The sequence below is a fragment of the Rana temporaria genome, chromosome 11 (genome assembly GCF_905171775.1).
Source record: "Rana temporaria chromosome 11, aRanTem1.1, whole genome shotgun sequence".
Taxonomy (NCBI): domain Eukaryota; kingdom Metazoa; phylum Chordata; class Amphibia; order Anura; family Ranidae; genus Rana; species Rana temporaria.
Window position 1 is genome coordinate 45268910 of NC_053499.1, and position 20477 is coordinate 45289386.

The following is a 20477-nucleotide window of genomic DNA, read 5'->3' on the forward strand; positions in this document are numbered from 1 at the left end:
CCTGGTGGAGAGATCTTCCTCCACTCCCCACCCAGTAGTAGCCGGGGGCCTGGAGAGACCTGAAAGGCTGTAAAGCGGGCAGCAGCAAGGGGCAGAGAGTCGCCGATTGCCGCCACAACTAGTAAAAAAAAAAAAAAGTACGTCCCCGGATTTCATTTTAAAAATCTGGTCACCTTATAGTACAGTGACAGTGCATATTTTTTTATCACTGATCACTGTATTTGTGCGACTGGTCCCCAAAAAGTGTCAAAAGTATCAGTTAGTGTCAGAATGTCCACCGCAATAGCGCATTCCCACTATAAGTTGCTGATCGCAGCCATTACTAGTAAATAAATACAAATATCCCATAGTTTGTAGACACTATGGCCCGGATTCACAGACACTGGCACATATTTATGCCGCCGTATCGTATCTCCTTTACGCTACGCCGACGTAGCGCAGAGAGGCAAGCACTGAATTCATAAAGCACTTCCTCCCAAATCTGCGCTGGGTTTCCAAGGCATAAGCCGGCGTAAGTGGAAGTGGGCGTGAGCCATGCTAATGAGGCGTGACCCCATGCAAATGATGGGCCGAGTGCCAGACAGATACGTATCGCCAACTGCGCATGCGCCGTCCCATGGACGCATCCCAGTGCGCATGCTCACAAATATGTCGGAACAACTGCCTAAGATACGCCGGATCACTGCCTACGGCGTGAACGTAATCTACGCCTAGTCATATTCACGTCCAATGTAAACTACGTAAAATACGTTGGCTTGTGTTCCCTGGTGCAGCCCTTTGCATGGATGCTGCCGAGTTACACCTCCTTTATGGGGCATAACTTTACGCCGTACGTACAACTTACGCGCACCAGTCGTAGCATGCGTCGGGCGCAAGTACGATTGTGAATCGGTGTATCTCCCTCATTTGCATATTTGAATAGAAAATCAATGGGAGTGCCACATGCGTCCAGCGTAAATATGCGCCCACTCTACGCTGGCGTAGGCAAGTTACGTCGGTGGAATGAAGCCTGTTTTTAGGCGTATCTTAGTTTTGTGGGCACGGCGCACAGATACGACGGCGCATATTTGCACTTACGCAGCGTATCTCGAGATACGTCAGCGCAAGTGCTTTGTGAATCCGGGCCTATAACTTTTGCGCACATCAATCAATATGCGCTTATTGGTATTTTTTTTACCAAAAATATGTAGCAGAATTTATGAAGAAATAATGTTTTATAGCAGAACGTTTTTTTTTTTTTTTTTTGCCAAAGTGTTTGTAAAATTTTTGTTTATAGCGCAAAAAAAACCCCCAGAGAGGTGATCAAAGACCACCAAAATAAAGCTTTATTTGTACAAAAAAAAATTAAAAAACTTTATTGGGGTACAGCGTCGCATGACCGCGCAATTGTCAGTTAAAATAACGCAGTACCGTATTGCAAAAAATGGCCTAGTCACAAAGGGGAGTAAATCTTCCGAAAGTGGTTAAAATCAGTTCCAATTTAAGTTCTCATGCACATGATTCAAAGCAAACATTACCCAACTTGAACTTATTTCATTTAACTTAAATAAAGTACCTCCTTATTACTTGAAGCATCTTAAAAAACGTGTTCTCCAGTCACTTCTGTGATGCCATAATTCACGTGAAGAGCCCTTCACTGCATATCCAGTCTATCCTAACCAGAAGTTTATGCTAAACATTTCACTTCATGCCTGATCCAGGGCCGTCTTTAATGTTGCTTAGACCCTGGGCAAAAAAATTCCCGGGGGCCCCTCCCCCATGCAATTTTGCTCTCCACCTGCTCTGAGACATACAATGAATATCAGCTAGACCTAAATCAGTTTACTGTATCAGATCAGGCGGTGATTGCGATTAGTTGCCAGCGGTTACAACACATCATTACCACTTACTGTCTGGTTGCTAGAGGTTACAGCACACATTACAGCTCACTGATTAGTTGCTAGAGGTTACAGCACATGATTTCTTCTTGTTGATTGGTTGCTAGAGATTACTGTACAGCAATACTGCTCACTAGTTGGTTGCTAGAGGTTACAGCACATCATCTCTTCACTGCAGAGGGGCATGATATACATATGAATGCTGCCTTTATTTACATATAAATGGTGCTGTTGTCTTGTCGAACTGGTTCCTCCATCGGATAGGTTCCTGCCTCGACTGCGCAGGCACGGCCAGGAGCGCGGCGTGCGCAGTAGGAGGCCATGAAAATATCTGTGCCTCAACAGCCGATTGTCGGCTTAGACGAGCTCGCCCCCGATGCCTGATTATACAGTACACGCCGCTCTACACAGCAAGGGGTGGATGTGAAATTGTGCAGTGCTTTTTTGATTGGTTATCCACGCCTCTCTATACAGCAAGGGGCGGATGTGAGACGTCTAGTTTATTGAGAAAACCATCCCCAAAGACTTCTCAATATCACATCTGCCCAGTGTATAATCAGGCATCGGGAGCGAGCGCCTCTGTAGCGGACGAACAGCTGTTCCCGATCTGAGTTTTCCGACAGCCCGGATTGCGCCTGCAATATCGATAGGAGGAACCAGCTTGACAGAACACCGGCCTCAGCTATTTACATATGAATGCTCCCATTATTTACAAATGAATGACAGTTATTTACATGTAAACACAGGGTCTGCAGGCGAGTTATCTGTATACCAAAATAGGGCAGCATTAGTAGCAGCACTTCACACTGAGATATCAGGACACACACCGCACAGGATTAAAACTTCAAGGGACAAGGGAATTTAAACTGGGATAGTTGGCAAAATTTGAAGCAGCTGCTTTGGGCCACACAACAATGACAGGGCCCAGGGCAGATACCCCTTTTGCCCTGCCTTAAAGACAGTCCTGGCCTGACGTGCAACATTTTGTGTCCAATAACATGTGTGGTCTTGTCAGGGATACTTCATATACCTTAAAAGTGAAGGTCTCATTGAAGGAAGGGCTCAGAGTCTTGCGATACACTTTGGTTTCATTTTTCTTACGAGGATCGTTGGTGAGATACACTATAACATACGGATCTGATGTCCCTCCACTGTCCATAGCCTTGAGAGAGGCAGCTTGCTTCACTGAAATAGTAGCCTGTATTGAAAGAGAACCAGTCATATCAGAAGACCATGAACACAGATGACTGTCTCAGGCACTTGGGCTAGAGTTAGACTTTTGGCCCCAGACTGAGATTTAAAGCTTTTTATTAAAAGTCTTCCTACCTCCTCCCTTTGGAAACTGTATTCCACCGAGTACTGCAATCGGCCACGATAATCATTTTCCTGCGATTTCTTTAGTCCTTCTATATCTGGCTGCACCTACAGAACATCATGAAAACAGCAACAACTGAAGATTTGTGATGTAAACAAATGGTTTATAAGAAAACATGACATGCGGCACCCATTAAACCCATTTTAGGGGTCCGGAGGTCCCCAGGGCCCTGGATGACAACCCGCCTTTTTTATAAAAAAATATATCTTTTTTTTATATATTTTTTTATTTCTTTTATTTTATATATATATATATTATATTATATTATTATTATTATTATTATTATTATTATTAAAGGGCCCCGGATGGCAACCCCCCTTTTTTTATATATTTTTTTTATTTATTTTTTATATACATACATACATACATACATACATACATACATACACACACACACACACACACACACACACATATATATATTTTGCACAAACCAATCAAACGCTTATTATTACGTATTCTTCTACATAAATTTGGTTAAAAAAAAAAATAAAGAAAAAAAAAATGGCATCGGGCCTGAACTGAGGGAATTTTTTTTATATATATATAATTTTTGGGGATATTTATTATAGCAAAAAGTAAAAAATATAATTTTTTTTTTCAAAATTGACGCTCTTTTTGTTTATAGCGCAACAAAAAAAAACTGAAGTTATCAAATACCACCAAAAGAAAGCTCTATTTGTGGGGGGGGAAAAAAAGGACGTAAATTTTGTTTGGTATCCACGTCGCACGACCGCGCAATTGTCAGTTAAAGTGATGCAGTGCCGAATCGCAAAAAGCGGCCTGGTCTTTGGCAAGCAAAATGGTTTGGGGCTTTACCACTTAAGGACCGCCTCCTGCACATATACGTCGGCAGAATGGCACGGCTGGGCACAGGCACGTCCTCTTTAAGTGCCCAGTCCGAAGCTCCGTGACCGCGGGACCCGATCGCCACCGGTGTCACGAGATCGGTCACAGGAGCTGAAGAACAGGGAGAGGTGTGTGTAAACACACCTTCCCCGTTCTTCACAGTGGCAGTGTCATTGATCGTCTGTTTCCTGATATAGGGAAAGATGATCAATGACGTCACAAGTTCAGCCCCGCCCACCTACAGTTAGAAACACATATGAGGTCACACTTAACCCCTACAGCGCCCCCTATTGGTTAACTCCTAAACTGCAATTGTCATTTTCACAGTAATCAATGCATTTTTATAGCACTTTTTGCCGTGAAAATGACAATGGTCCCAAAAATGTGTCAAAATTGTCCGATGTGTCCGCCATAATGTCACTGTCACAAAAAAAATCATTGATCGCCACCATTACTAGTAAAAAAAAAAAAAAAAAAAATTATAAAAAAAACTATCCCCTATTTTGTAAACGCTATAAATGTTGAACAAACCAATCGTTAAACGATTATTGTGATTTTTTTTACCAAAAAAGGTAGAAGAATACGTATCGGCCTAAACTGAGGGAAAAAAAAGTTTTTTTATATGTTTTTTGGGGATATTTATTGTAGCAAAAAGTAAAAAATATTTGGCCAGATTCAAGAAGCAATTGCGCCTGTGTAACCATAGGTTACACAGCGCAATTGCTTACTTGCTCCGGCGTAGCGAATGCTCCTTATTCAGGAACATCGCTACGCCGACTGCAGCCTAAAATCTGCGTGGCATAAGGCTCTTATGCCACGCAGATTTTAGGCTGCATTCTTGCGTTGGCCGCTAGGGGGCGCTCCCATTGTGATCTGTGTATAGTATGCAAATTGCATACTAACACCGATTCACAACGTTGCGCGAGCCCTGCGTACGCAAATTACGTAGTTTGCGTACGTCGGGTTTCGCGTAAGGTTACACATCCTAATAGCAGGCGCAGCCAATGCTATAGGATACCCACGTTCCCGCGTCGCGATATTTAAAATCTACGTCGTTTGCGTAAGTGAATCGTGAATGGCGCTGGACGTCATTTGCCGCAATGCACGTCGGGAAAGTTTCCCGACGGAGCATGCGCTCTACGCTCGGCGCGGGAGCGCGCCTAATTTAAATGATTCCCGCCCCCGGCGGGATCATTTACATTGCGCGCGCTTACGCCGTGCAATTTGGCCGGCGCGCCCTCGCAATTTACGGAGCTACTGCTCCGTGAATCGAGGGCAGCGCAAAATATTTGCGGGGGCGCAGGGCAAAATCGTTGCCCTGTGCCTCCGCAAATAAAGCGCAAATGTACCTGAATCTGGGCAATTGAATTTTTTTCAAAAATGTCGCTCTATTTTTGTTCATAGCGCAAAAAATAAAAAAGCGCAAAAAATAAAAAAGCGCAGAGGTGATCAAATACCACCAAAAGAAAGCTCTATTTGTGGGGGAAAAAGGACGCCATGTTTGTTTGGGAGCCACGTCGCACGACCGCGCAATCATCAGTTAAAGCGACGCAGTGCCAAATCTGCATAATGGTCCGGGTCTTAAGTGGTTAAAGAATAAATATTTAAAATGAAAACAGTTTATCATCAATAAATAATGTAATTGCCAAGTACAGAATGGTTGTGTTTTGCTTTTGTAATCTTAGTTTAGTATGAACTTGATAGACCTGTTTTTCAGCCGCTTTAGTTACAGTGTGTAACTGTCTAAGAATAATTAACCCAATATAACAGTAAACTTTCAAAGTATTCACAAAATTCCAGTCTTCAGATGTTTAGTTTTTCATCTCAGAGCTGGGTTACCCGAGTTTTGAGGTCCACCTACTTTGTGCATCAATGACTATAGGGTTTGAATTTTTAATCGTTGACTCCTTTGTTTATTTTATATTATGGAAAATAGAGCTAACCAAGTCCCTTTCTCCTCATATACACTATATTACCAAAAGTATTGGGACACCTGTCTTTACACACACATGAACTTTAATAGCATCCCAGTCTTAGTCTGTAGCGTTCTATATCGTGTTAGCCCACCCTTTGCAGCTATAACCGCTTTAACTCTTCTGGGAAGGCTGTCCACAAGGTTTAGGAGTGTGTCTATGGGAATGTTTGATCATTCTTCCAGAAGCACATTTGTAAGGTTAGCCACTGATGTGGACGAGAAGGCTCGGTTCGAAAGCTCCGCTCTAATTCAGGCGTTGTGTCGGGTTGAGGTCAGGATTCTGTGCAGGCCAGTCAAGTTCCTCCACTCCAAATTCCCTCATCCATGTCTTTATGGATCTTGCTTTGTGCACTGGTACGCAGTCATGTTGGAACAGGAAGGGGCGACCCCCAAACTGTTCCCAAAAAGTTGGGAGCATGAAATTGTCCAAAATGTCTTGTATGCTGACGCCTTAAGAGTTCCCTTCACTGGAACTAAGGGGCCAATCCCAACCTCTAAAAAACAACTCCACACCATAATCCCCGCCTCTACCATATGATTTGGACCAGTGCACAAAGCAAGGTCCATAAAGACATGGATGAGCGAGTTTGGGGTGGAGGAACTTGGGTATATGTGATTGTACGATATTATTATTATTATTTTATTTCTTATGGTTGAACTTGATGGACTTGTGTCTTTTTTCAACCTGACTAACTATGTAACTTGACTGGCCTGCACAGAGTCCTGACCTCAACCTGATAGAACATCTTGGGGATGAATTAGAGCGGAGAATGCAAACTAGGCCTTCCCGTCCACATCAGTGCCTGACCTCACAAATGCGCTTCTGGAAGAATGGTCAAACATTCCCATAGACACTCCTAAACCTTGTGGACAGCCCTCCCAGAACAGTTATAGCCATTATTGGTGCAAAGAGTGGGCCAACTCAATATTGAACCCTATAGACTAAAACTGGGATGCCATTAAGGTTTATGTGTGTGTAAAGGCAGGTGTCCCAATACTTTTAGTAATATAGTGGACTACTGACTAGAAATGCCCCATTGATAAAAGACCTGGAGTGCTGCTCAGTGCACTGCAAAACTCCCCCCCCTGCAGGCCAAACACAGGTCAGGTGCCGATATTCAATCAGAGGAGCAAAGCCAGGAGGAGTTCAGGCTTTATCTTTACCTCTCTATACAGCAGTGGTTCTCCCCCTTGGGGGTCAAATGATAATTTGCCAGGGGTCACCGAATCCTGGCCTATTCCTGAAGCCCGCACCACTCTCCCAGCACGGCTGTCCCTGTGGCTGCCCAGCTGGGCTGTTCCTGGAGCCCGCGGCCGCCCACTCAGCCTCTTTGCAGGCGCCCATTCAGTTCACAGCATGGCTGGGGGCAGAGACTAGAGGTCAGCTGACTGGTGAGGAATGTGAAGTGGGAGGGGCTGGAGGAGACCCCATCTCCTGATTTCGGCATAAGTGTCACTGCTGGGAGACACCACAAAGTCAGAGACACGGTGAAGCCGGAGACACAGTGAGTGCGATTATAGTTGCCATTAAAGGTTGTGCTAAATGTCTGTGGTTTAGGCGCAAATTACTTGTCATGCCTTGGGTGCAGACAACCCACGCTACAAAAATAATTTTACTGTTAGGGGTCCCCACAACTTGGGAAATTTTATCAAGGGGTCACGGCCCTAGGTTGAGAACCACTGCTATACAGTGTCTGGGCTCCAGTGAGCAGCATTTCCACCTTCTGTCCTCTGGACTGTTCCAGCTATTCCTGGATGACTAGAAATGCCTTTATGTTTATATTTATCTTTACAGCACTTACCAAGCTTGTGGTTACACTGTTCTTTACTGATGCAAGTTTGATCTTTTCTTTTTCTTTGGCTTTGTTCTTTTTACGCTTACAACAGCAGCAACAAATACAGATGATCAGCAGCAGGATTAGGAAAACTCCCACACCGAATATAGTGTAGATGGCCCATCGTGGCACTGATTATACAGAGAGGAAAAAGGACAATTAGGACAAAGGGGAAAAAACAATAACAAAGTGTTGGGGCAAGTACAGTGTATTTACATTGTTGCTTTTACTTTCTTTTACCATACCTGATGCTGTCACAAGTACAATAATTGTATATATGGTTAAAAATTGTATTTAAAGCGGAGGTCCAGCATTAAATAAAAATAAAGGGGTTGTAAAGGTAGAATTTTTTTCCCTAAAAAGCTTCCTTTACCTTAGTGCAGTCCTAAGGTAAAGGAAGTTATTTAGGGAAAGGAAAAAAAAATGTACCTTTACAACCCCTTTAAAAGTCAGCAGCTACTACCCCAAAAATAAGACCTAGCGTAATTTTCCAGGAGGGCTGCAATATTTAGCCCTACCCCGAAAATAAGCCCTAGTTTAAAATGCTTGTGAAATCCTATAACCCACTCTATTACAGGAGTATATAATGTACAATGTGTGTGTTTCTGTAATATAAATGCGGGGAAGAGAGCTCCGGCGGGTCACAGAAGCGCAGAGCGGCGCTATAACGAAGGTATTTGGCACAATTATATTACAGAAACACACACACATTGTACATTATATACTACTGTAATAGAGTGGATTATAGGATTTTACAAGCATTTTAACTCAGATCACACTGGGGATTCCTATCAGGCAGGGAGAGAGAGGGGGAGAGAAGACAGCACATTACATGGTAAGACCTACCCCGAAAATAAGCCCTACTGTGTCTTTTGTTGCCAAAATTAATATAAGACCCGGGCTTATTTTCGGGGAAACGCGGTAACACTGTATTGGCTGCAGACTTTTAATAGGGACACTTACCTGTCGAGGGTGCCCGCGACGTCGACAGCCGAAGTAGAGCAATCGCTCGGGTCTCGGCTGCCCCGCCACCATCCTCGGTGAGGGAATCAGGAAGTGAAGCGCTGCGGCTTCACTTCCCGGTTCCCTACCGCACATGTGCGAGTCGCACGGCGCTATGTGAATGTGCGGATGTCTCCTGGGACACACACAAGGTCTCAGAAGACACCGTTCCCCATTTCACAGGAGGCAGCGCGAGGAGGAGAAGAAAAAAGACCATCCCGGACGAGGAAGCGGCATATTAGAACGATCTGCCTAGTAACAGCCATTTCTGGTAAGTATATATATAAAAAAAAAAATCAAATTTTTTGACCATTTTTTTTTTTTTTTTTAGGGTGGATCTCTGCTTTACAATTAGTTAAAGGGGTTGTAAAGGTTTTTTTTTTTTTCTAAATAGGTTCCTTTAAGCTTGTGCATTGTTGGTTCACTTACCTTTTCCTTCAATTTCCCTTCTAAATGTTTTTTTCTTTGTTTTATTTGTCTGAATTTCTCACTTCCTGTTCCTCCTCAGTAAGTTGTTCTGGCTGACTAACCCCCAGCCAGAACAGGTCGGATGATGGGGGCAAGCTTACTGAGGAAAAACAGGAAATGAGAAAATCAGACAAAGAAAAAAAACATTTAGAAGGGAAATCGAAGGAAAAGGTAAGTGAACCAACAATGCACTAGCTTAAAGGAACCTATTTAGAAAAAAAAACAACACACCTTTACAACCCCTTTAAGCCCCGGACCATTTGGCTGGCCAAAGACCAGGCCACTTTGAGATTCTGCATTCGAACAAGGTTCTTCCTCAATTTAGGCCAATACGTATTCTTCTACATATTTTTGGTAAGAAAAAAATCGCATAAGCATTTATTGATTGGTTTAGAGGTCAAAAATGTTACTTCATTTCAGGAGAAGTGAAGGTTTTGGGAATTGGTTTAGAACTAATTTGAGCAATCAAATTTTGTTTCCATTTTGTCAAAAATTCAAGGCAATCGAAGACAAAAACAGATTTTGACTGACCACGAAATATGGAATAAAGTGGCCTTGATCAAACAATCTGATGACTTTCTATGAGATTGCCATATTTTGTTCTGTTTAATTCCATTCCAGTTTGATTGCAGTTGTCCATCTTTAACCACTTGCCGCCCACCAATGACAGATTGACGGCGGCAAAGTGGTTGTAGAATCCTGACTGGACGTCATATGACGTGCCACCCACAGTGTCCATCAGTGCCACCCCACAGTGCCAATCCATGCCCAGTGCCCACCTATCAGTGCCCATCTGTGCCACCCATAAGTACCCATCAGTGCCACCCATAAGTACCCATCAGTGCCACCCATAAGTGCCACCCATGAGTGCCCATATGTGCCGCCTATGAGTGCCCATCAGTGCCGCCTATGAGTGCCCATCAGTGCCGCATACCAGCGACCATCAGTGCCGCATACCAGCGCCGCCTATCAGTGCCACCTCATCGGTGCCCATCAGTACTACCTTATCGGTGCCCATCAGTGCCACCTCACCGGTGCCCATCAGTGCCACCTCACCGGTGCCCATAATTGAAAAACGTACTTATTTACAAAAAAATTAACAGAAAAAAATAAAAACTTTTTTTTTAAAAAAAATTTCAGTCTTTTTTTAGTTGTTGCGCAAAAAAAAAAAAAAAAAAAATCGCAGAGGTGATCAAATACCAACAAAAGAAAGCTCTATTTGTGGGGAAAAAAGAACGCCAATTTTGTTTGGGTACAGTGTGGCATGACCGCGCAATTGTCATTCAAAGTGTGACGGCGCTGAAAGCTGAAAATTGGCTTGGGCGGGAAGGTGCGTAAGTGCCCTGTATGGAAGTGGTTACATTTATTGCTCAGTTTTAACTTTAAAATCAACCAGTTTGGAACTTGTGGGCGGTACATTGCTTAGTTTCATGCGTGTGTTTGCAATTCCTGGTTGATGAAAAGTCATTAAAAATCAATTAAAACATTGCCAACTTTAGGGTTAGAGGTTAGGATAAAGTTAGGGTTAGGGGGTAGAGAATTTGGAGTGAATCATTTTTCAGGTATAATTATTTTCTCACCAAAGCCATACATCATATTCTCTGTAGGTGTTGGTTTTGTGCACATTAGCAACAAAATGTACTCATGAATAGTTTATTGGTGCTTAACAATAAAGTGGATGTAAACCCGATTCATGAAATTTGAGCTGGGCACATACATCTGCAGTATTTTGTTATCTCTCTTCAATGAGCCAAGTCCCGTAGCTCTCTCCTGAACTGTTCCTCTGTTATCAGCCTGATAACTCCTGACAAATTGTTAGACACTTTAGACAAAAGCAGCCTGAATCTTCTGTCTGGGGAGGTTGCTAAAATAGATTAGCAGGGAGCTGGCCCTATTACAAAACACCTCTGAGAGTCGTTGCCTATGATGAGAGGTTGTGTGTTCCTTTCCTCCAATCAGCAATGTTAGCTATCTTGGCTGTATGCCCAGACATCACACTCTGTGTTAAACAGGAAAAATCTAACACCATCTCAAAGTTCTAAACAGTATATAAAATGTAAAGACAGCAGATTACATGTGAAGGCATTTACAAAGAAGTAAAGTTGCAGTACTTACAAGGTATTTTATTTAAAATGCTCTCTATCCATCCCCAGATCCCCGTAGCTGGAGCAAAGGTGGTGCTGGCTACAGTGGGGCTAGTTGTATTTGCACTTTTAGCCATGATTATTGTTGGAGAGAGGAAGAGTTCCTCTTCCAGCGCACCGTACCTGAAAAAAAAAAAAAAGGAAAAAAAAAAAAAAAGCATTAAAGTGATACTAAAGGCTCACGTAAAAAAAAAAAAAACACACACACACACACACACACCACAACAACAAAAACATGTCATACTTACCTCCACTGTGCAGTCCGTTTTGCACAGAGTGGCCCCGATCATCCTCTTCTGGGGTCCCACGGCGGCTCTATTGGCTCCTCCCTGCAATAGATAACCCCCTCTGGGAAGCTCTCTCCCCAGGTGGTTACCTTGCGGGTGCGCTCCTGTGTCATACACTTGGCGTACATAGCCGCCGAGTGTATGACTCGCCCCCCCCCCCGGCCGCGTCATTGGATTTGATTGACAGCAGCAGGAACCAATGGCTGCGCTGCTATCAATCTATCCAATGAAGAGCCGTGGGGAAAACGACGCGGGATCGCGTCCGCGGAAGTTCGGGGCTCAGGAAAGTAACGGGGGTTCGGGGGGGCAGGACAGTGCAAGGTGTTTTGAATAGAATGCATTAAGGTGAAAAAACACAAACCTTTACAACCCCTTTAAAATACACTTGGCATATAATGGCAAATATGAAACATTACAAATTATGTGACTATTTCTATCAGTTAGCTCTTCCAGCATCCTTTTTCTGAAATGGTAAGAGACAAGAGGTGTAGCTACATCCCTGAAAACTCACTTATTCAGGGAAGCCTACCCCCCTTCCACCTAAGAACTGTACCCGAGTTACCTCCATCAGATCATCCCGGCAGTCATTACCTTTTGTACCACCTCCCCCTCCCTATAAATTGTAAGCTCCATGAGCAGGGCTGTATTGAACTATATTGTAATCAGGGGTGGACTGACAACTTATGGGGCCCCCGGGCAATAGAAGATTAAGGGGCCCCCAGGCTTACAGATGGCCACCACGCCAGGAGGCAGTGCAGAGGCAGGGCAGCTAAAATCTCAGGATTTTCACATCAAAAGCATGTCGGTTTAGACATATCAGGGACAGATGTAAAAAAAATACAGATTTTTTACATACTGTCCCTGGTTTTATTGAGCCTGGCAACCCTGATAGGGCGCCCTAGTGGCATGGGGTCCCCGGGCAGTGCCCGAGAGCCCCAATGGTCAGTCCGCCTCTGATTGTAATTGTACTGTCCCCCTTTTACATTATAAAGCTCTGTGTAAACTGTTGGCACCATTTAAATAATAAGTCCATTTTCACCCATAGAGTGAGGCAAAATGCACCTAATTTATTACAGATTTATTACAGTAACATAACATAACTCAAAACCTCATATATACAATTAATAATAATAAAAAAAAAGATCCAGAATATAATTATCATTGAGCCCTGGTTCACACTGGGTACGATTTGGAACGATTTGAGATGCGATTTGACATGTCAAATCGCATCTCAAATCGGCGGCAATTGTCGGCAATGGCACTATCCTAATCAGTGCGACGCCGCATCTGCGATTTCAAAAAGTAGTTCCTGTACTACTTTTTGCGATTTCGGGCCGCGATTTACATTAAATTGCGGCCGAAATCGCGGCAAAATCGCGGCCGAGAAATCGCGGTAAAATTGCGCATTTTACTGCGATTTTGAATTCGCAGCAGTGTGAACCTAGGCAGATGCAATGGGGTTGATTTACTAAAATGGGAGAGTGCAAAATTTGGTGCAGCTGTGCATGGTAGCCAATCGGCTTCCAACTTTAGCTTGTTCCATTAAGCTTTGACAATAAAACCTGGTTCCTATGCAGAGCTGTATCAGATTTTGCACTCTCCAGTTTTAGTAAATCAGCCCCACTGCCTCTGCTTAGTTTACTTCTTGAGCCTCTAACGGCAGAAAGAAAAGAAGATGGGACATAACATTTTATACAGAAGAAGCAGCGTTTCTCATATTAAGTTCAATAGAAATAGAAAGGGAACAGAGGTTATGTTTGGCCCTCTTGACGTCACTGGCCCTTTCATGGCTGCTCCCTCGGCTACATCACAGGTATTCCCCAGGCAACAAGGTACAACAGTACATCAGTTCTGACAATGCTTTTATCCTCTGCTTTACTAGATCTGTCTATCTACACACTGCATTCTTTATCATTTACACCACCCTAAAGATTTCCTAGCAACAAATCTTTACTATATAAAATGTATGTATAGACAAACTGTACCTATTCATTGAAGGCGAGCCACAACTTCTCAAAATGTCTTGTCTTAGTCGTATAAATGTTTTGGCCGAAATGCATTTGTGTTAGAAAGAAAAAGGAAGGAAATCATTTCCTGACAGGAAAACATGTGGAATAGCCAATCCAATGTTATTCCCAGTCTTTTGTGTAGAGTCTTAAAGTGTTACTAAACCCACAACAGTAAAATCAGTCTGTATATGCAGCATAGCATGCTTGTTATACTCGCTGTGGAACTTGACCACTTTGCGCCCAGGTCAAATTTGACACTTCGCTCCTACGTGTAAAAATCAGATTTTTTTTGCTAGAAAATTACATAGAACCCCCAAACACTATATATGTTTTTTTTGAAGAGAGAATACAATGGCGATAATTGCAACTTTTTATCTCGCACAGTATTTGCGCAGCAATTTTTTTAACACGTTTTTCTTTGGGGAAAGAAAACAAAACAGTTTCATGCTTAAAAAAAAATAAAACAGAGTTAGCCCAATTTTTCTGCCATAAGGTGAGATAAAGTTACGCTGAGTAAATAGATACCTAACATGTCACCCTTCAAAATTGCACATGCTCGTGGAATGGCTCCAAACTTCGGTACTTAACCACTAGCCGACCAGCCACCGTCATTATACGGCGGCAGGTCGGCTCTCCTGGGCGAAAGCCCGTAGCTATACGTCCTATCGTATAGCCGCCACTAGGGGGCGCGTGCGCGCCGCCGGAGGCGCGCGCGCGCGCCCCCCGCTCGCCCCCGACTCCCGTGCGTGTGCCCGGCGGGCGCGATCGCCGCCGGGCACACGCGATCGCTCGTTACAGAGCGGGGACCGGGAGCTGTGTGTGTAAACACACAGCTCTCGGTCCTGTCAGCGGGGGAAATGCTGATTTTCTGTTCATACACTGTATGAACAGAAGATCAGTGTTTCCCCTAGTGAGGCCACCCCCCCCCCCACAGTAAGAACACACCCAGGCATACTTAACCCCTTCCCTGCCCCCTAGTGTTAACCCCTTCACTGCCAGTGGCATTTTTATAGTAATCTAATGCATTTTTATAGCACTGATCGCTATAAAAATGCCAATGGTCCCAAAAATTTGTCAAAAGTGTCCGAAGTGTCCGCCATTATGTCGCAGTAACGAAAAAAAATCGCTGATCGCCGCCATTACTAGTAAAAAAAATATATTAATACAAATGCCATAAAAATACCCCCTATTTTGTAAACGCTATAACTTTTGCGCAAACCAATCAATAAACGCTTATTGCGATTTTTTTTACGAAAAATATGTAGAAGAATACGTATCGGCCTAAACTAAGGAAAAAAAAATTTTTTATATATATTTTTGGGGGATATTTATTACAGCAAAATGTAAAAAATATTATTTTTTTTCAAAATTGTCGCTCTATTTTTGTTTATGGCGCAAAAAATAAAAACCGCAGAGGTGATCAAATAACACCAAAAGAAAGCTCTATTTGTGGGAAAAAAAGGACGCCAATTTTGTTTGGGAGCCACATCGCACGACCGCGCAATTGTCAGTTAAAGCGTCGCAGTCCCGAATCGCAAAAAGTGCTCTGGTCTTTGACCAGCAATATGGTCCGGGGGTTAAGTGGTTAAAAATCCTCATAGGCGACACTTTAATTTTTTTTACTGGTTACATTTTTTGAGTTACAGAGAAGGTCTGGGGCTAGAATTATTGCTCTCGCTCTAACGTTCGCGACGATCCCTCACATGTGTGGTTTGAATCTATTTTTATATGTGGGCGGGACTTATGTATGCGTTCGCTTCTGCTTGCGAGCACACGGGGACAGGGGCACTTTTTTACTTTTTAATTGTTAATTTTACTTAAAATTTTTTATTTTGACACTTTAAAAAAAAAGTCACCATTATCATCCTGCAATGTCTAGCTTGGGAAGGCCAGCTAACACACAGGCAATAGCCAACCTGCACATGCTCAGTTGTGTCTTTTATGCTGGAGAGAACAGTTATTTGTTCTCAGAGATAGCAAGTTCACATGATATTGGCATTACACATGTGGGCCCCCCGCCACGAGCGTCAATGGATTTGATTGACAGCAGCAGGAGCAAATGGCTGCGCTGCTATCCAATCACGAGCCGAGAACTCCGGCCAGAGAGGTAGAGCACGTCTCCGCCGAGGGAACGAAGGGCTCAGCTGAGTAAAACAGGAGGGCGATGGGCCTGTCAGTGTCAGACTTTTTTTTTTACCTTGATGCATAGGATACATCAAGGTGAAAGAACACGAAGGTATAAAACCTAGAAGCCGATTGGTTACCATGCACAGCTGCATCAGATTCTGTGTGCACCAGTTTTAGTAAATCCCCCGTTTGGCGCGTGTGCTGGGCTAGTATATGTGGAGCATTTTTATTTTACACAAACCAATAATAAAATGAAAAAACATTGCAGATTGTTAGTGGTTTAGGTTTATAGATTGTTGGTGGTTTAAGCTGAAATTCACTGCAGATGTTTTCCGGGTAAAACCTCTAAATCAGTTCAGTCATCTCCAAAGACAATATTTTATTTTGCCAACTGCTCACGAGAGCAGAAAACAGTTTGCCCCAGCACTTGACATTCACTGATGTTTTCATGGCAAACATACTTGAAAAGGTAAGAAGCACTCGAGTCTAAAGTATATTTGGCAGCAATTTTGCATACGACTTCCCAGTTTTGTCTTCAATTCCGCCAATTATGCTCACTCGTTTCTACATTAGTCGCTTATTGCAGAAGATTCTGTTAATGTGTGTTCAGAATTGTCTTGTGATCCCATATGACTGAATAGTTTTGCAATTTACACATATTAAGCAATTCTTAGGATATTTTCATGCAACGTTGGAGTGAAAATGTGGTCAGTTTGGTCCTAGCTAAAGAGTTTATAAAGATGTACTGTGGTCTGCCTGTCTATACAGTACATGTGCCCATAAAACACGCTTCTCTGTTCTCCCAGAGTGTATGTACTGTGGGCCATATTCTGAGTAAGGATACGATGGAGTATCTCAGGATACTCCATCGTATCTCTTTTTTGGCCCGTGTATCTATGCGACTGATTCTTAGAATCATTTTCGCATAGATACACTTAAGATCCGCCATGTGCAAGTCACTTACACTGTCGGATCTTAAATGTAATTACTCCGCCCGCCGCTAGATGGCGTTTACGTTCAGGTCTCATTTGTTTATTCAAATGAGCCTGATACGCCGATTCCCGAACAAATTTGCGTCGCGTAACCGTCGCTAACGTCGTTTGCGTAAGCGTAAACTTACCCCTGCTATATGAGGGGTAAGTTTACGCAAGTCCCACGTAGGCCATGTTAAGTATGGCGTCGGGTCCGCGTCGTGTTTTTCCGTCGGCTACGTCGTTTCCCTAAGTCGTTCTTGAATACGACTTTACGTCAATGACGCACACGTCGGCGTCATTGACGTTTTACGCCGAGAACTGGAGCATGCGCACTGGGCTATTTTAAGCCCGGCGCATGCGCAGTTCGTTAGAATCGGGGGCGCGCTTAATTTAAATAGAAGCCGCCCCCTTGGAGATACGCGTGGCTACGCCGGGCCATTTACACTCCGCCGCCCCAAACTACGGAGCAAGTGTTTGGGGAATACAGCACTTGCTCCTGTAGGTTGGGGCGGCGGAGTGTAAATGGCTTACGCGCCGCCCGCGGGAAATCTAGGAGAATATGGCCCCATGTGTTCAGTGCCATGGCAAGATCCTCTTACAGTCAAGGAGAAGCCCCCAAGCTCTTTAATTTGGTGCTACAAAAACTAACATGAATTTACAACAGTAAAGCAAGGGAGTAAAGCAGTTAATAAAAAATAAGGGTTAACTAACATTGTACCTACAAAACGTTAGGGTTAAAAAACTTAACAACATTAAAGAGGAAGTAAACCCTGATGGGCGTTACTTCCCCTTTGTTTCCCTGCAAAGGTAAAGCATAATGGACTACTATGCATTGCATAGAAGCCCATTATGTGACACTTACCTGCAGAAGAAGCCTGCGATGTCCCAGTCTTCCTCTCTAGTAGCGAGCGTCCATTCTTCACCCGCTCTTCTTTCTGGGGCCGCAAACTCTGGCTCTGTGACTGGCCGGAGTCACGTGACGTCACTCCCGTGCACGTGCGCAGGAGCCGCCTTTAAACGGCATGACCCGAGATAGAAACGGCACAGCGTGCCCTTTCTAAATCTGGCACATGCGCAGAATAAACCGCCCTACGGCGATTTGCAAATATCTCCTAGACCGTGCAGGTCTGGGAGATATTTCAAGCACCTACAGTAAAGCCTTAATCTTGGCTTACCTGTAGGTTAAAGTGGTTGTAAAGGGTGTACAACCACTTTAGCTACAAATATTATTTGGGATTTGTGCCTTTAGTAAAGGCAATACAATCATGTTTCTGGTACATTTTTTGAGTAAGTTAGCAACATTTGAATTTACAGTTGCACTGAAAAATTATACTATCTGATCTGTCACAGAGGAATGTACTTCCTATTCAAAAACACTAAGCCTAGGTCCACACTATGAATTGCACAAGAACCGCGCTTCATTATCGTACAATTCACATGCGATTCAGTGCGGTGCAATTTGAGCCAATTTATTTTGAATTGCTTAACCACTTAACGACCCATTCACGCCGATATACGTCGGCAGAATGGCAAGGCTGGGCACATCCACGTATATGTAAGCTCTTTAAGCCCAGTCGCGGGTACGTGCACGCGACCCGGTCCGAAGCTCCGTGACCATGGTTGCGGGACTCGTGGACCCGATCACCGCTGGAGTCCCGCGTTCGGTCCCCGGAGCTGAAGAACGGGGAGACCTCCGTTCTTCACTGTGGCACTGTCATCTATCATGTGTTCCCTTTTATAGGGAACCACAATCGATGATGTCACACCTACAGCCACACCCCTCTACAGTTAGAAACACAAATGAGGTCACACAACCCCATCAGTGCCCCCTTGTGGTTAACTCCCAAACTGCAACTGTCATTTTCACATTAAACAATGCATTTTAAATGCATTTTTTGCTGTGAAAAGGACAATGGTCCCAAAAATGTGTCAAAATTGTCCGCCATAATGTCGCAGTCACGAAAAAAAAAAAATCGCTGATCGCCGCCATTAGTAGTAAAAAAAAATGTTTTTTATAAAAATGCAATAAAACTATCCCCTTTTTTGTAAACGCTATAAATTTTGCACAAACCAATCGATAAACGCTTATTGCGATTTTTTTTACCAAAAATAGGTAGTAGAATACGTATTGGCCTAAACTGTGGAAAAATTCTTTTTTTATATCTTTTTGGGGGATATTTATTATAGAAAAAAGTAAAAAATATTGCATTTTTTTCAGAATTGTCGCTCTATTTTTGTTTATAGCACAAAAAATAAAAACCGCAGAGGTGATCAAATACCACCAAAAGAAAGCTCTATTTGTGGGAAAAAAAGGACGCCAATTTTGTTTGGGAGCCACGTCGCACGACTGTGCAATTGTCCGTTAAAGCGACGCAGTGCCGAATCGCAAAAACTGGCCGGGTCCTTTAGCTGCCTAAAGGTCCGGGTCTTAAGTGGTTAAAAATTACACCGCAAACAAAGTCGTGCATGCAGCAATTTTGAGAATGCACTGCGTCAGCCATCTCCTCTACCCTAAGACTGTCACCACAGGCAGAGAACCCTGGGAAATCCTAATCTTAAGGATACATCTCCTGGAACGTTTCTTTCTGGATTAATGTAAACCTGTAACTAGTGGGATTGCCCATAATTATTTTCTAAAAAAAAAACATTATAATTGTCCAGCAATAGGCCGCTTCCCTTCTCTTTTGAAAAGTTTTCTGTTACCATCTCAATCAAGAATCCCTCGAGAATTTGTACTCATAGATTGTTTTCCCGAAACCATCTGAGGACAAATCCTTGGGAATTTGGATGTGGTCCAACCATACTCTCCGCCTGTTCTCTAATTTTTTACTTTTTAGAATAACACGCCATAAGCTCCTGAAGAAGCGTCCTTTCAATACGCGCAACATGTCGAGCCGAGCTGTACATGACACATCGCCTTCTATAAATTATACGTCTATCTATACCTACCAGTAGGAAGTGACCTCGGTGTCCTTCTCTCCAAAATATATTGTACCTTTTTTGGTTTGTAGGTGGTGTGTCACCATATTCTTTGTGTTTTCTAAGGTCCTTTTATTAGCGGCCAATATGTTATATATGTTTTGAAATACTCTGTTTTTCCTAAATAAATGTACATCTTTTTAAATTTGTGTTATGCCTATAAAGTCCATCATCTGCCAACTTATTCTTATACAACTTAATCTAATCGGGACGTGGCACTGTCTTACTTTGCATTTATATCCACAGTTCCACTCTGTGATGATATGCTTTTTAATTACAGATTGCATGGTTGTTTTGTACCATGCAATCCAGTGTTTGGGGCGTCGTTAAAATTGCACTAACACCCACTGGAAATTGCAAGGTCAGTGCCGTGCAAGAAACTGGTTACCCGCTCCATATTCTAGTGTGTACCGAGGCTAAATACCTTCGGACAACATGTGACAAAATTTGGTTTTATTGTGAATTTGCTTATTGTCTGTACCCATCTTCTTTTTGCAGGGATTCCTAGCATCTATGCAGAGGCGGCTCTTTAATTAGGCAAATAAGGCGGTCGCCTAGGGCCTCGCACTCACAGGG

At 43.3% G+C, this 20477-nt stretch overlaps 1 protein-coding gene across 2 annotated transcripts in view; it reads right to left on the minus strand.

The window, feature by feature from the left end:
* The window catches only part of LOC120917293 (synaptotagmin-1-like), an 80006-nt gene that overhangs the window by 19586 nt on the left and 39943 nt on the right, over positions 1-20477 (minus strand). The window contains exons 1-5 of one of the 2 annotated variants that reach the window (XM_040328484.1): positions 13798-13825; positions 11497-11648; positions 7879-8042; positions 3204-3299; positions 2908-3075 (exon numbers count right to left, since the gene is read on the minus strand). In XM_040328484.1, coding sequence (XP_040184418.1) covers positions 2908-3075; positions 3204-3299; positions 7879-8042; positions 11497-11648; positions 13798-13805 — 588 coding nt within the window. In that variant the 5' untranslated portion in view covers positions 13806-13825. Of the gene's footprint in view, positions 1-2907; positions 3076-3203; positions 3300-7878; positions 8043-11496; positions 11649-13797; positions 13826-20477 lie in introns of those variants that run through there. The other variant, XM_040328485.1, reaches the window with a different exon arrangement.